Source organism: Nanorana parkeri, unplaced genomic scaffold (genome assembly GCF_000935625.1).
Source record: "Nanorana parkeri isolate BGI_ZX_2015 unplaced genomic scaffold, ASM93562v1 scaffold1097, whole genome shotgun sequence".
In the NCBI taxonomy this organism is placed as follows: Eukaryota; Metazoa; Chordata; class Amphibia; order Anura; family Dicroglossidae; genus Nanorana; species Nanorana parkeri.
Genome location: NW_017307365.1, coordinates 560,088 through 573,586, shown reverse-complemented (window position 1 = coordinate 573,586; position 13,499 = coordinate 560,088). Strand labels below are relative to the sequence as shown.

At 40.7% G+C, this 13,499-nt stretch overlaps 1 protein-coding gene across 1 annotated transcript in view; it reads left to right on the top strand.

The window, feature by feature from the left end:
• The first annotated feature begins 945 nt into the window (after positions 1–945).
• Positions 946–13,499, top strand: part of LOC108796348 (cartilage oligomeric matrix protein-like) — a 90,010-nt gene continuing 77,456 nt past the window's right edge. Inside the window, exons 1-6 of the mRNA XM_018567810.1 lie at positions 946–1,009; positions 2,020–2,072; positions 2,855–2,924; positions 3,836–3,888; positions 4,643–4,712; positions 6,350–6,432. Coding sequence (XP_018423312.1) covers positions 946–1,009; positions 2,020–2,072; positions 2,855–2,924; positions 3,836–3,888; positions 4,643–4,712; positions 6,350–6,432 — 393 coding nt within the window. The remainder of the gene's footprint in view (positions 1,010–2,019; positions 2,073–2,854; positions 2,925–3,835; positions 3,889–4,642; positions 4,713–6,349; positions 6,433–13,499) is intronic.

The following is a 13,499-nucleotide window of genomic DNA, read 5'->3' as shown; positions in this document are numbered from 1 at the left end:
CTGAGGGTATGGCTGCTACTCAGCATAGAGCACTGGAGTGGGAGAACATAACACAGTAAGGTATTTTAAGGCTTTCTATGCAAAAATCAGCCACAACTCAGAACCCGATAAATTATAAAGACTGGCTTATAAAGAGATAAATAAAATTGAGAATTGAATTGGGTTTTAAATGTATGTTTTATATGAAATTTTTTCCAACTTAACATTATGTTTAGACGATACACTTTCGTTTTAAGCTGTGAAATTACTGTTTTTAGTAAATCACGTAGATACCAAAAGAACTGCTGCAGCACTGAATTTATAAAGAACTGAGCTTATTTTTGTTTAAAAATGAAATAAAATACAAAGCCTCTTTGTTTTCTACATATTTATGCACTATTTATTAACTGTTAGAATAAAATACTAGCCATCTGTGTTTCCAATTTATTATGGATGACAGAGGCAAGCAGATGTTTCCACATTCACAGTGTATGATACTTCATAAATTAATTTTTATATTTGCACTTGTCTTTCATTTGCTTTTCTTAGTAAGGTTGTTAGTGGTGTTTGATACAAATATTATTGAATATTCTGTATAATTATTTCTTTGCTTTCCCACATTACTTCCTCTATCCTGAAATACCCACAGATATAGTAGTATATCAGAATGCTGCTATAGTAGTAGCAGCAAAAAGTTATATGTTGGATATCAAACACCACCTTCTACTTCCAATATACAAGACTACGAATTGCATGATATTATGGCATGGCAGGGATCTTGGTGCATAAACCACTATTGCTGTACCATAATTGCAGTTGCCATGCAATGGCCCCATAACATTTGTCACAATGATGTCATTACCCCATCACTAAAAGCCTCTGCATTCATTCTACTGTCATGCAGTGGCTTTCAGTTACTCTCATGGCTCTCAGCACAGACAACCACACTAGAATAGTTTGAAGACCATGTACCAATGTGGGAAGTGCTACGTGCACTTTGTCCCCGCAGTGACAGAAACAACCAAAAATAGTGAGGATTCCTCTTTAATTATTTTCAGCTCATTTATTAGGTGTGGAAAAAGTGTAATTATTAAAGTGGATCTATATTCATTCCCCGAGTATCCTGACAATAATTTTGCACTAAACCCCATGATTTTTACTCACTCCTACTGCATGTAGCATACATTTTATAGAGTAACTCCATTCATTTAAATATCTTGATCGGTGAGTGCTGAAACCTGACTGTCGGGGATCATCACTGTAAACTATTACCGGGATCTCACCCTTAAACAAACCTACTCCTCATTTCAAAAAATAAAACTCACTAGAGTTATTGTTCAATTATATGAACTAACTTAAAGGTTCACATAAATATGATTCTGTCATAGGAAATACATAATAATGAAATACATTATCCACACGTGTATCAACGTAAATCATCATGACTGCATATGTAAGACATTTAAGAATGGTCAAGAATAAAATCCAATACAGTTTAGTGTACTTGATGACATCGGCATAAAGGAGTTTCTCCTTTCTGTTAAATACTATTTGTGATTTGCAATATTTGACAATTTTCTGGCAAAATTGTCTCAAATTTTGAGTGACTGAAAACCAATAAAGTTCATCCCATTGTCCTTCACAGGACATTGTGTATCTGGGCATTTAAAAGGAAATAACCCTCTGGTCCATTTAATGCATTTTATAAACCAGAATGAAACATCTTTTATACAACAACAAATCCAAAGAGATGGATTTTAAAATATGATAGTCCCTTTCCAGGATTATTAGGAGTAAATATATATTCTCCACACTTCTGACTGCACATGTTTGTGTCAATCAAGTAGGAAAGAGAAAGAACATGAGCAGACACCTCTTGGCTAATGTTGGAGGTGTAAAGGTTGAACAAGGATCCCACGCCTATTCTATCAAAGTTTCCTTTGAGAGTGGTTAAGCAGTAGTGTGGAAGAGGGGTCTTCTGCTGCTATACATAGTATAAACTGTCAGATCAAGCAATCATAAACTAATGTCTTTTGCCAGATTTAGAGCTCCACGGTCTGTTAACTGAGCTCACACCTAAACAAGTTCCTCAGGTAAGGATAACAAAAAGATGGTTCCCTTATTACTGTAACATAGATTTAATTTTTTCTTAAATGATTTAGATGTGGGTGTGGGTAGACCAGTTTGAAAGATTTATTAGGCTCTTGTACAACTGCTTACATTGTCCTCTCATGATACGAACATTTGCACCCAAAAAAGGTCTTAGTTGAAAAGGTATTTAACCCGAACAATGTGCTTCTCTTACTTTTTGTCTGTTGAAAGTGTTTTCTTATATCCGTTTCATACTGTAAGTGAAGTCTGTGCTTTCTGCCTATGCTGCAGTCTTGAACAACAGAAAGAAAGAAAAACACAATTTGGGAGTGTTACAACCACCACAAAAACAATGAGAAGAAAATACAGCATATAAGTATTCCTTTATTTAGACAAACACATTAAAATTCATTTACTAAATACCCCCGCCACCTCAGTGGCTGTACCACTATGTCAGGGAATCGGGTTCCGTCCCCTGGGTCAGCCGCGCCGGCGTCTGGTTGCTAGACGACCTGCCGGTCACGTTCCCTCCAGGGCTTGTACTCTCAGACGTCGCTCTCAGACACATACAGTGTCTAAGTGACAGGCAGAGTAGGCCGGCCTTCACACAGCATTTCCGTTACTAGGAGATGGTTGGGAGGGCCACTGCTGACGACTCCACACACCTGCCTCTCCTACAAGAGCTAACAAGGCTCACTTGCTCAGCGTTCTAGCGAGGTAGAAAGTCAAGCAACTTGCTAGGGCATTCACCTCCACCATCCTGAACCTTGCTGTCCTCCTCCAGAGGATTCACAGCCGTGAAGCTTCCACAACCAGTGGCTCGGGGTATCTGGACTGTTTACACCAAATCGCAAGTACCACCTGTATTCTCAGTCTGATACAAGATTGCATATCCTCTATGTAGCATACATTTTATAGAGTAACTCCATTCATTTAAATATCTTGATCGGTGAGTGCTGAAACCTGACTGTCGGGGATCATCACTGTAAACTATTACCGGGATCTCACCCTTAAACAAACCTACTCCTCATTTCAAAAAATAAAACTCACTAGAGTTATTGTTCAATTATATGAACTAACTTAAAGGTTCACATAAATATGATTCTGTCATAGGAAATACATAATAATGAAATACATTATCCACACGTGTATCAACGTAAATCATCATGACTGCATATGTAAGACATTTAAGAATGGTCAAGAATAAAATCCAATACAGTTTAGTGTACTTGATGACATCGGCATAAAGGAGTTTCTCCTTTCTGTTAAATACTATTTGTGATTTGCAATATTTGACAATTTTCTGGCAAAATTGTCTCAAATTTTGAGTGACTGAAAACCAATAAAGTTCATCCCATTGTCCTTCACAGGACATTGTGTATCTGGGCATTTAAAAGGAAATAACCCTCTGGTCCATTTAATGCATTTTATAAACCAGAATGAAACATCTTTTATACAACAACAAATCCAAAGAGATGGATTTTAAAATATGATAGTCCCTTTCCAGGATTATTAGGAGTAAATATATATTCTCCACACTTCTGACTGCACATGTTTGTGTCAATCAAGTAGGAAAGAGAAAGAACATGAGCAGACACCTCTTGGCTAATGTTGGAGGTGTAAAGGTTGAACAAGGATCCCACGCCTATTCTATCAAAGTTTCCTTTGAGAGTGGTTAAGCAGTAGTGTGGAAGAGGGGTCTTCTGCTGCTATACATAGTATAAACTGTCAGATCAAGCAATCATAAACTAATGTCTTTTGCCAGATTTAGAGCTCCACGGTCTGTTAACTGAGCTCACACCTAAACAAGTTCCTCAGGTAAGGATAACAAAAAGATGGTTCCCTTATTACTGTAACATAGATTTAATTTTTTCTTAAATGATTTAGATGTGGGTGTGGGTAGACCAGTTTGAAAGATTTATTAGGCTCTTGTACAACTGCTTACATTGTCCTCTCATGATACGAACATTTGCACCCAAAAAAGGTCTTAGTTGAAAAGGTATTTAACCCGAACAATGTGCTTCTCTTACTTTTTGTCTGTTGAAAGTGTTTTCTTATATCCGTTTCATACTGTAAGTGAAGTCTGTGCTTTCTGCCTATGCTGCAGTCTTGAACAACAGAAAGAAAGAAAAACACAATTTGGGAGTGTTACAACCACCACAAAAACAATGAGAAGAAAATACAGCATATAAGTATTCCTTTATTTAGACAAACACATTAAAATTCATTTACTAAATACCCCCGCCACCTCAGTGGCTGTACCACTATGTCTCGGCGTCTGGTTGCTAGGCGACCTGCCGGTCACGTTCCCTCCAGGGCTTGTACTCTCAGACGTCGCTCTCAGACACATACAGTGTCTAAGTGACAGGCAGAGTAGGCCGGCCTTCACACAGCATTTCCGTTACTAGGAGATGGTTGGGAGGGCCACTGCTGACGACTCCACCCACACACACCTGCCTCTCCTACAAGAGCTAACAAGGCTCACTTGCTCAGCGTTCTAGCGAGGTAGAAAGTCAAGCAACTTGCTAGGGCATTCACCTCCACCATCCTGAACCTTGCTGTCCTCCTCCAGAGGATTCACAGCCGTGAAGCTTCCACAACCAGTGGCTCGGGGTATCTGGACTGTTTACACCAAATCGCAAGTACCACCTGTATTCTCAGTCTGATACAAGATTGCATATCCTCCATTGGCTTGAAGCGACAGTACTCTATTGAATGCCTGCAGCTCACCTACCTTATATATATATATATATATTACTGCTATCCTGATTACCATCATTGTATTGCCTTGCATTAGTGGAGTTAACTAGTGTAACTACAAGTCCCAACACGGCCCCAATGAATGACAATTGAGGACCTATATTGTGTTCACAATCCTGTGGTGGTGTATGATGTGCTAGGGGTTCCGACCTCACTCATTCAATACAGAGTGCGACAGTGAACCCTCTAACTGAGCCATCCACAGAGTCACTCCGCAGCTGAGATCCACACACACAAGCATGCTGGACATTACACACTATCATGATGGTAAAAATTATCCTAGTGTAGTCACCTTGCCCTAAGCATGGGTGGTTCTGCTAAGCTGATTAATAGTTCTGTGCTCTTCAGGTTTCTTCTAAGCCCAGTGTTATTGTTTGTATCTGCCTACTGCTGGGTGCGACGCTTGCAATAGAGCAGAACATCCAATAATGCTAGTGTTATGAATATTTGTGTCTCCCTGGCCAATCACTAGGAGGTTCATTGTCAGGGGTGCATGCTGAGGGAGGACATAAATATTCTGGGCTGACCTTGCGAGTTTTTCTCTTAACCCTGGGTTCCTGCCTGGGGGAGGGTGCATGTTGTGATGTGCAATCTGGCTAGGCCTGCAGCCCAGGGTAAGGCCTGCAGGTGATCAGGAATGGAGGCCCAGGGAGAAACTTTGGGTGCAGGAGGTGCCTGAGAATCTGGAATTTGGCTTTAACCTCACAGGTTCACCCAGGGAGTTTGTGCTATGTCTGCTAACTAGCTGAGGTTCTGTCACACGCAGTGTTGCCTCAATCGGCATAAAGGCTCTCTGCAATGTGAAACTGGGAAGTAGTCAGTGAGTCTGCACTGTCCTTGGTGTCTATAGCCTTTATCGCTCTCTGCCCTGTGAGCAGTCAAGGGAATAAAATCTTTAAAAACACCTTAAAGTGACTGGAGCCAAACTTTACATTCACATCCCACAACCCGCTAAGGACTTACCCCTGAGGTAAAATTTCAGCCCACCCTGCCTTTGGAGTCCCTTACATGGAATATTGATCTATAGCATTTATATGCTTCTCATTGTAGAAGGAGTGTAATGTAAGAGCTAATAGACTTATTAGAGTCCACCTCTATTGTATCCATTATATACCAAGGGACTCTATTATTTGACGGGGAAGTGTCACAGCACAGCACAGTTATCGTCCTTTATTGATGCATAATCCTCCTGTCCCATCGCACTCCTAACTGGACAAAAACCCAAATCCAACTGGGTGGGTGCGGTAGAGATAACACCGCACCCATATACAGGTGAGACAAAATCAAACCACCAATCACAATGAAGTTAGTACCTCCTCCTCTGATGTCCTAATGAGGTAATTCACACTATTGCCACCCAGGTGCAATTTAGCTATATGCTGAACACATGATACAGATGCATACCAGTGAAATACCTTGTCCGAAGTGGTGATCCTGCATTGCCCGGGATATACCTGCTGTCTTCCGATTTGTGTCATCCCTGGGTCCGAGTTATATCCTGCTGGCTGCTCTTGTCTAGGGGACCGGCACACGCGGTGCGCGCTCTGTGTTGTCTGCGCGTGTGTATTACCGAAGATCATTGAGCCGTCCGTCAGCCAATGGGTGAGCAGGTGACCGATCGGTTGCTAGGTAACGCTTGTCACTTGCGAAATCCGGAACCAACCACATATGCACCTGAAAAAGATCACAGGGATATGTTTATATGTAAAAAGTTAAACAATGCAGCAAAATTTATAACATACAACTTAAAGGAGAACTATGAGATGAGTGATTTCCACTCACCTCATAGTTCTAAGCCGACCTGTGACAATGAGACTGTCACAGGTCGGCTCAGTAGATCGGGAGGTGAGGGAACACATACCGGGTTCCCTCACCTCTCAATCCTGTCACGGCTCTCTGCCGTGACAGGGGGAGGGGCTGGATTCCCCTCTTCCCGCTCCGATCTGCCAGCACTGACTGGCGGAACGGACGGGGGAGGGGGCGGGTACAGCTGGCTCTCCCTCTAGATAGGCAGAGCCAGCTGTCACTCACGCAGCTGGGCGGATCCCGTCATCTAAGTCGGGATCCGCTCCAGGTGCGGCGTCTCAGTATACCGCGAGCTGTAGCTCGCGGTATACTGAGCTTAGGGTAACGGGAGGACGCTAGTTTGTGTCCTCCCGTTACCCTAAGGAGAACTATGGGGAAAAACACTGACCCCATAGTTCTCCTTTAAATCTCATGCCTGTTGAAGAAATGCAACAACCATGCTGGTACACTGTATCAAACTATCCGAGCCTTCACTGCATCTTAAATACTCAGTGTTCCACTTAGCTAAAAATAGACAAAAGTAAAAGATAATGAATAAAGCTGGGGGGGTATATTTATACACAGTGTCTTGCAGTATAATTATGCTCGAAGTAGTGTAGATGAAGGGATACTATCCCCATGTTTCTAAACGTACTTTGATTATATAATGGGTCAAAGTGTATGGTGGATCACCCTCTTATCTAAAAGAGAGCTCCTTAACATGCAATCATAAGATTGATGGAATTTCTAAATTAGTGCAGTTCCAATCACGGTGAGACCCTCCTCTACTCTGTCAATTTATTGACAACTGTGTTGTTTTGAAAATCCCACCGTTGGGTGACAGGTGTGTGAGGAACTGACCACCTACAAAAATTTGCATGGTCCAAGCTATCATAAATCCATGGACCAAATTAAAATCAACAGGAGCATGTAAACTTTAAAATATTAGGAAAGATTTATAAATATTTAGAAATAAATGTCAACTCATGAAGTTGAAGGACACCAGTGAATTGTATGGTTCATTGATGTCTAAAGGGCATCTATCTATTAGACAAAAAGCAGGTATATGAGGAACCAGAATTTAACCCTCGAGGTATAATTGTATTGAGGGTGTGGATCCAGAATGCTTCCCTGCGTAAGAGTTGTAATTCCTTATTGCCCCCTCTATGGTCAATCTGTATATATTCAATGGCCATTCCCTGCAGTTCATGTGTCTGGTGCCTGTTCTCTACAAAATTAACAGCAACCGGTTTGTTCCTGTCAAAATCCTCGCCAGACTCTACCTTTTTAAAGGCGATCCTGATGTCACTCCGGTGTTTTTGAAATCTTTTTTTGAATGGACCTATGGTTTTCCCCACATAAATGAGTGAACACGGGCATTTGAGAATATATACCACAAATTCTGTGTTGCAATTAAGATATCCATCAATCCTGTAATTACTACCATTGTGGGGGTGTGTACATTTTCCATCCTCAATGGTTGCATTGCATACATTGCAGTTGTAGCATTTGAAAAAGCCTGATTTACTGGATATCTTCCATGTTTGTGTGGCATATTTCTCTTTGGAGTCAGCCTGGATTAAATGATCCCACAGAGTTTTGTCCCGTTTATATACTGCTACTGCTAAGGTTTGTCCCGTTTATACACTGTTCTTACGCTCTGTGTGAGGTTTTTATCAGCCATCAGAATATTAGTGTTCCTGATGGTTGATTGTTTAATTTTTCCTGACAAGCGATTGTAGGGTCTGGATAAATGGAATTTTATCCATCTCCTTGTGAGTTGGAGGGGAGAGTAACCTCTCCTTTGCACAAGTCAGGGCTTTATTGACAACATGGTCAGTGTATCCTCTTTGGCGGAACTTCTGGCGCATGATTTCAATTTGACTGTTGCTCTCATCTGGATTGGAACAAATTCTCATGATTGTGAAATGGGTAGATTTTCCTTAAGATGTCTAGGGTGTGAACTGGTATAGTGCAGGATGGTGTTTCTGTCTGTAGGTTTAGAGTAAATGGAAGTATGAAATTTGTGTGCCTGGATGGTGATAAATACATCCAAAAATGCAATGCCCTGTCCCGATATGTCAGGATTAAACACAATTTCAGGAAAAATGCCATTTAGAAATGTGACAAATTCATTAAACTGTAATGCACTTCCTTTCCAGATGATGAACACATCATCGATTTAACCTTTTCCAGAACACCACATGTGTCTTATAAAATTCTGAGTTGGAAATATAAACCTCCTCAAGGTACCCCACAAAGAGATTCGCAAATGATGGGGACACTGAGTTCCCCATTGCTGTTCCCCTTGTTTGCAAAAACAGATCGCGCTCAAAGAAAAAGAAATTATGCTCCAATATAAACCGCATGCATTGTGTAACAAACTCCACTGGCCACTCCAAGGCACGTTCTTTCAAAAGGAAAAACTCTATGGCTTGCAGTCCCGCATCATTGGGGATGACCGTATAGAGCAGGGGTCTCAAACTCAATTTAGTCGGGGGCCACTGGACACATTTTTTAGTCGCGTGGGGGCCGCTACTATATACTGTACCAGTGTTAATGTCTGCATATGTTACAAGCGACAACTGCCACCCATTCAATTAATGATCGGGTGACAGCTGCTGCATGTACACGCCTGCACACCACATGTAATCATATGTGAAAGGATTACATGTAGTTAGGAATCTGTCACTATCAGTGGTTACACAATTGTTTATCCAGGGATAGTGATTGTTTTTGTAACTGCATGTAATCATATAACATACCATTACATGCGGTGTGCAGGTGTGTACATGCAGCGGCTGTCACCCGATCATTAACTTGAATGGGTGACAGTTGCTGCATCTCTTGGCCTGTTTCCATGCTCTGGCACTGTAAAGGCACCACTCAATGTTTCTGCAACATGACCTTAGCTCCCAAACTTCTAATGTTTGCTGCAGGGTAAATTCTACATTACCACTCAGTTTGCAGTCATTTCCAGTGCTCCAGCACTGTAAAGGTGCCACACAATGTTTCCGAAGCTGGACCACAGGGAACAACTTTGTACCGTTTGCTGCATGATAAATCCTGCTTGGTATCCCAAAGTTTGTATCCTGTTCTGGTGCTCTGGTACTCTAAAGGTGCCACACAATGTTTCAGCAGCAGAACTTCAGCAGGCAAATTTGTAATAATTGTTGCAGAAAAATGCTTTGTTGCATCTCAAACTTTGCAGAACCTCTAATACGTGGGATTGTGTGAACTCTGGAGTACCAGCAAACGTATAATATATTGTGCTAGAAGCAGGCCACTAAAGATTAGTATTAGAGCAGGCAATTAATGTTTTAGGACACTTTTCTTGGCTCTTTGAACCCCAGAAGAATGTATTGACACTGGAAAAACGATATAACCTGAGCTTAATACTAATCGAAAAGGCCTTAAGACTTATTGATACTTGTGCCTACAGTAACAGTAGTTAATTTACTAATGTCAGACACTCCCTTGTCAAGTACTATTCTGGTGTTATTTCAAAAATAAAACATGTCCATTTAAAATATCAAAATGCTTACTGCTGCTCTATCCCCATACAGAAGTGCATGGCATTATTGTTCAGTTCAGCTTGGAGATGTAGTTTAGCCTATTTAGTAGTTAATCTGAAGATTTTGCTACTACTTGAAGGTTGTTGTTTGCTTTCATAATTCCATGATCGACCTTGCTTTGATTGCTGGAAAATATTAACTCACTTTTTATGTTTAATCTCCTGCTGTGTTTGGATTACCAGGATTAGTGGCAAAGTGACCTTTACTAGTTTGAACCAAAAACTCACATTCTGGGCTATAAAAGCCTTCATTTTTCTGCTTAAACATTACAGAGCATTAAAAATACGCATCTAAACCCAAAAACATAAATGCAATAGATTACATTTTACAAGTCCTTAGATATGGTTCATGCATTTTTCCTTTTTTCATGTTTTTACTCTAATTTCACCTGGCAATCCTGTCAAACGCACTTGTTGTTCTAGAATGACAATGCTCACTCATTGTACTGAATTTATGGAGGAGCACCTATTGCTCTCCTCCTCTGCATGACATAGAACTGAATGTTTTGTAGTCCACAGAGGAAAGTTGGGCAGGACTAAAAATACGGCTTGTGATTTTAGGTTAGGACGGGCACAGTACAGAGAAATGTAAGAGGTCATTTAATTTTTGGCAGTATCAACAGGTTTTTTTTATTGCAAGTATCAAACTGATATAACAAAATGCTGTCAATAGTATATTTTAAAGAGCAAATAAGAGAGGCTTGTTGTTAGCGTTTCCATATACACTAATGTCTCTAGTTTGCTTGAACAAGTTCTTTTTGTTCTGTACAAGACATGCTGTTGTATTTTGGTAAACACCTTGAGATTTGCAGATGCCGCTGTGGTTTACTATTCTGACTTATTTATGCATTTTCTTTCATTGTGGTGGAGAGTAGTTGATTTCTTCCATACTTTGCTTGCTGGGCAAGAAATGGAAAGGTTTTGCTTAGTTTTAAATAGATTGATCTCAGAAGTTAAAAAAAATCCTGATTCTTACAGGAGCAACATGAATGCCGCTCCATTATTGGTGGCACACTGAAAAAACAATGTGTTGGGCCCCGCACAGCATAAAGCCATTAGATAACAGGTAACTAACAATGCTAGATGCCAGGGGACACAAGCAGATATAAGCACTTAAAATGAGCATATAAAAAGCTAAACACCAGGCAGATACATACTCAAACACTACTCATCTGAAAGGTGCAGGCACAAAAATGCTATAGTGTGGAGCATGCCATCCATAAGCTAATTGATGCATACTGGGATACATCTAAACTGCATTTTACAATTTTCAGAAAAAAAAATTAGCTTTGGCCGCTTCCATAATCCTCAACTTGTTAATACAGCCAAGTGATCTTGGTGAGCATATTTCCTGATGTCATATATTTTTCAGCATGTTTTTGGTAAGCTATGTGGTAAATTATATTTTGTTAGTAGTTACAAACTTACAATTTGTTAACATGTTTGTTTTTATTGCGGTTGTTGAGCTGTTATTATGGGCAAAGGTCTACACATGATAGATGATACATTATAAATATTGTGTTTAATTTTTGCCAAACCAAGCTTGCTTAGTAAGGTATTATAAAGTAATTCTCTATTTTACAGAGGGCGTTATACACGGTAAAGGAAACATGTCGTTTTTGCTTTATATACTGTAGGTCATGTTAAGTAATTATTATAAGGTTGCTTTCTGTTGTGACATATTAATAAATAGTTCATGCAAAGTTACTAATAGGTCCAATTTAAAACGTATGCAAACGCTAACAATGAATTCATCCTTTTTGCTCCCTTTTGATCTGGTAAATACACCATTTAAATTTGTTTGTTACATCTGTTCAACTGCTTTAATTACAATGGCTGGCCAGGAGCTTCTTGAATGTAACAGGGTGTTTAAAGACAGCCTGTTAGACCTGCCCACTTGTGCACGCCGCACGGTGCACACAAGCGGGAAAACTGTCAAAATATAAAACAGGCAACGATGCCTGTTTACATACAAGCGGTCCAGCAGCTATAGAGCTGCCAGATCGCTTGTATGAGGTTGCGGCTGGTGCCCCCTCTCCGCAGCGCTGGTCCTGAGCTCCGATGTGCCCGGTAACGGCACAACGGCTCTATGACAGGGGATTGGGAGAGCAGCACACAATCTCTCTCTTGGATCTCCTCTCTGGAGTCAGAATGCAGGAAGTGATGTATATTACATCACTTCCGCATTTTGCTGTCACTCTCCGGCTTTAGAAGCTTGAGAGAAGCTGATGAAGCAGATCTATGCTATGATCTAGCATAGATCTATGATCTATAACAATTTTGAAAAAAGAAACAGTTTTTCCTTTTTTATGTTAGGAAACATTTATTATTACCCAATTTTTTGGTAAAATATAAAAGACGGGGTCACGTCAGGTAAATAGACAATAAACATGTCAAGCTTTAAAATTGCGTGTGATCGCGAAATCGGAAAAATTTACAATGCCTAAAATTGGCTATAGATTACGTTTTTAAAAGCTTTTAACACTCATCAGTTTAGTGTTTTCAGTGATTGATGGACCTACAAGGGAAGGGGTTAAAGTCAAGAGACAACCTCATATCATATGACATACTGTATGTCAAACCTGAAGGCTCTAGGACACATTCAGCCTCATCCAAAGCAAAATCCAAACACAAACATCCAACCTAGAGGTTCACAAAGTTTCTAGGAGCATATAAGGAATAGGACATTTCAAACTACAGTTATCCCCGTGCTGACCAGAATCAACAGACCCAAAGATCCTGACAAACCTGCAAAAAAGTGATACAAAGAGACAGGTAAAGTATAGCGGATGTCGGATGTGTAATTTCAGAACATGACATGGTCTCTGTAGATGTTAGCATAATATAATATTTCTGGGTGTAGCTAGGGCTGTAGCTACCATGGGGCGAGTGAGGCACTCGCCTCAGGCGCAGCTGAGAGGGGGAGGCGTAGGCAGGGCTGGCCTGGCTGTGCCTCCTTGCCCCTGTTGCCATAGCAGGTACAGGGCGCCATTGTCAACAGGGGCACCAGGCAACCAATACAGCCACAGTTCGGCAGGGAGAAGAGGAGTGGCACAGGCTCCAGCTTCTCCTCGGATCCCTGTTTCAGCAGCAGAACTTCAGCAGGCAAATTTGTAATAATTGTTGCAGAAAAATGCTTTGTTGCATCTCAAACTTTGCAGAACCTCTAATACGTGGGATTGTGTGAACTCTGGAGTACCAGCAAACGTATAATATATTGTGCTAGAAGCAGGCCACTAAAGATTAGTATTAGAGCAGGCAATTAATGTTTTAGGACACTTTTCTTGGCTCTTTGAACCCCAGAAGAATG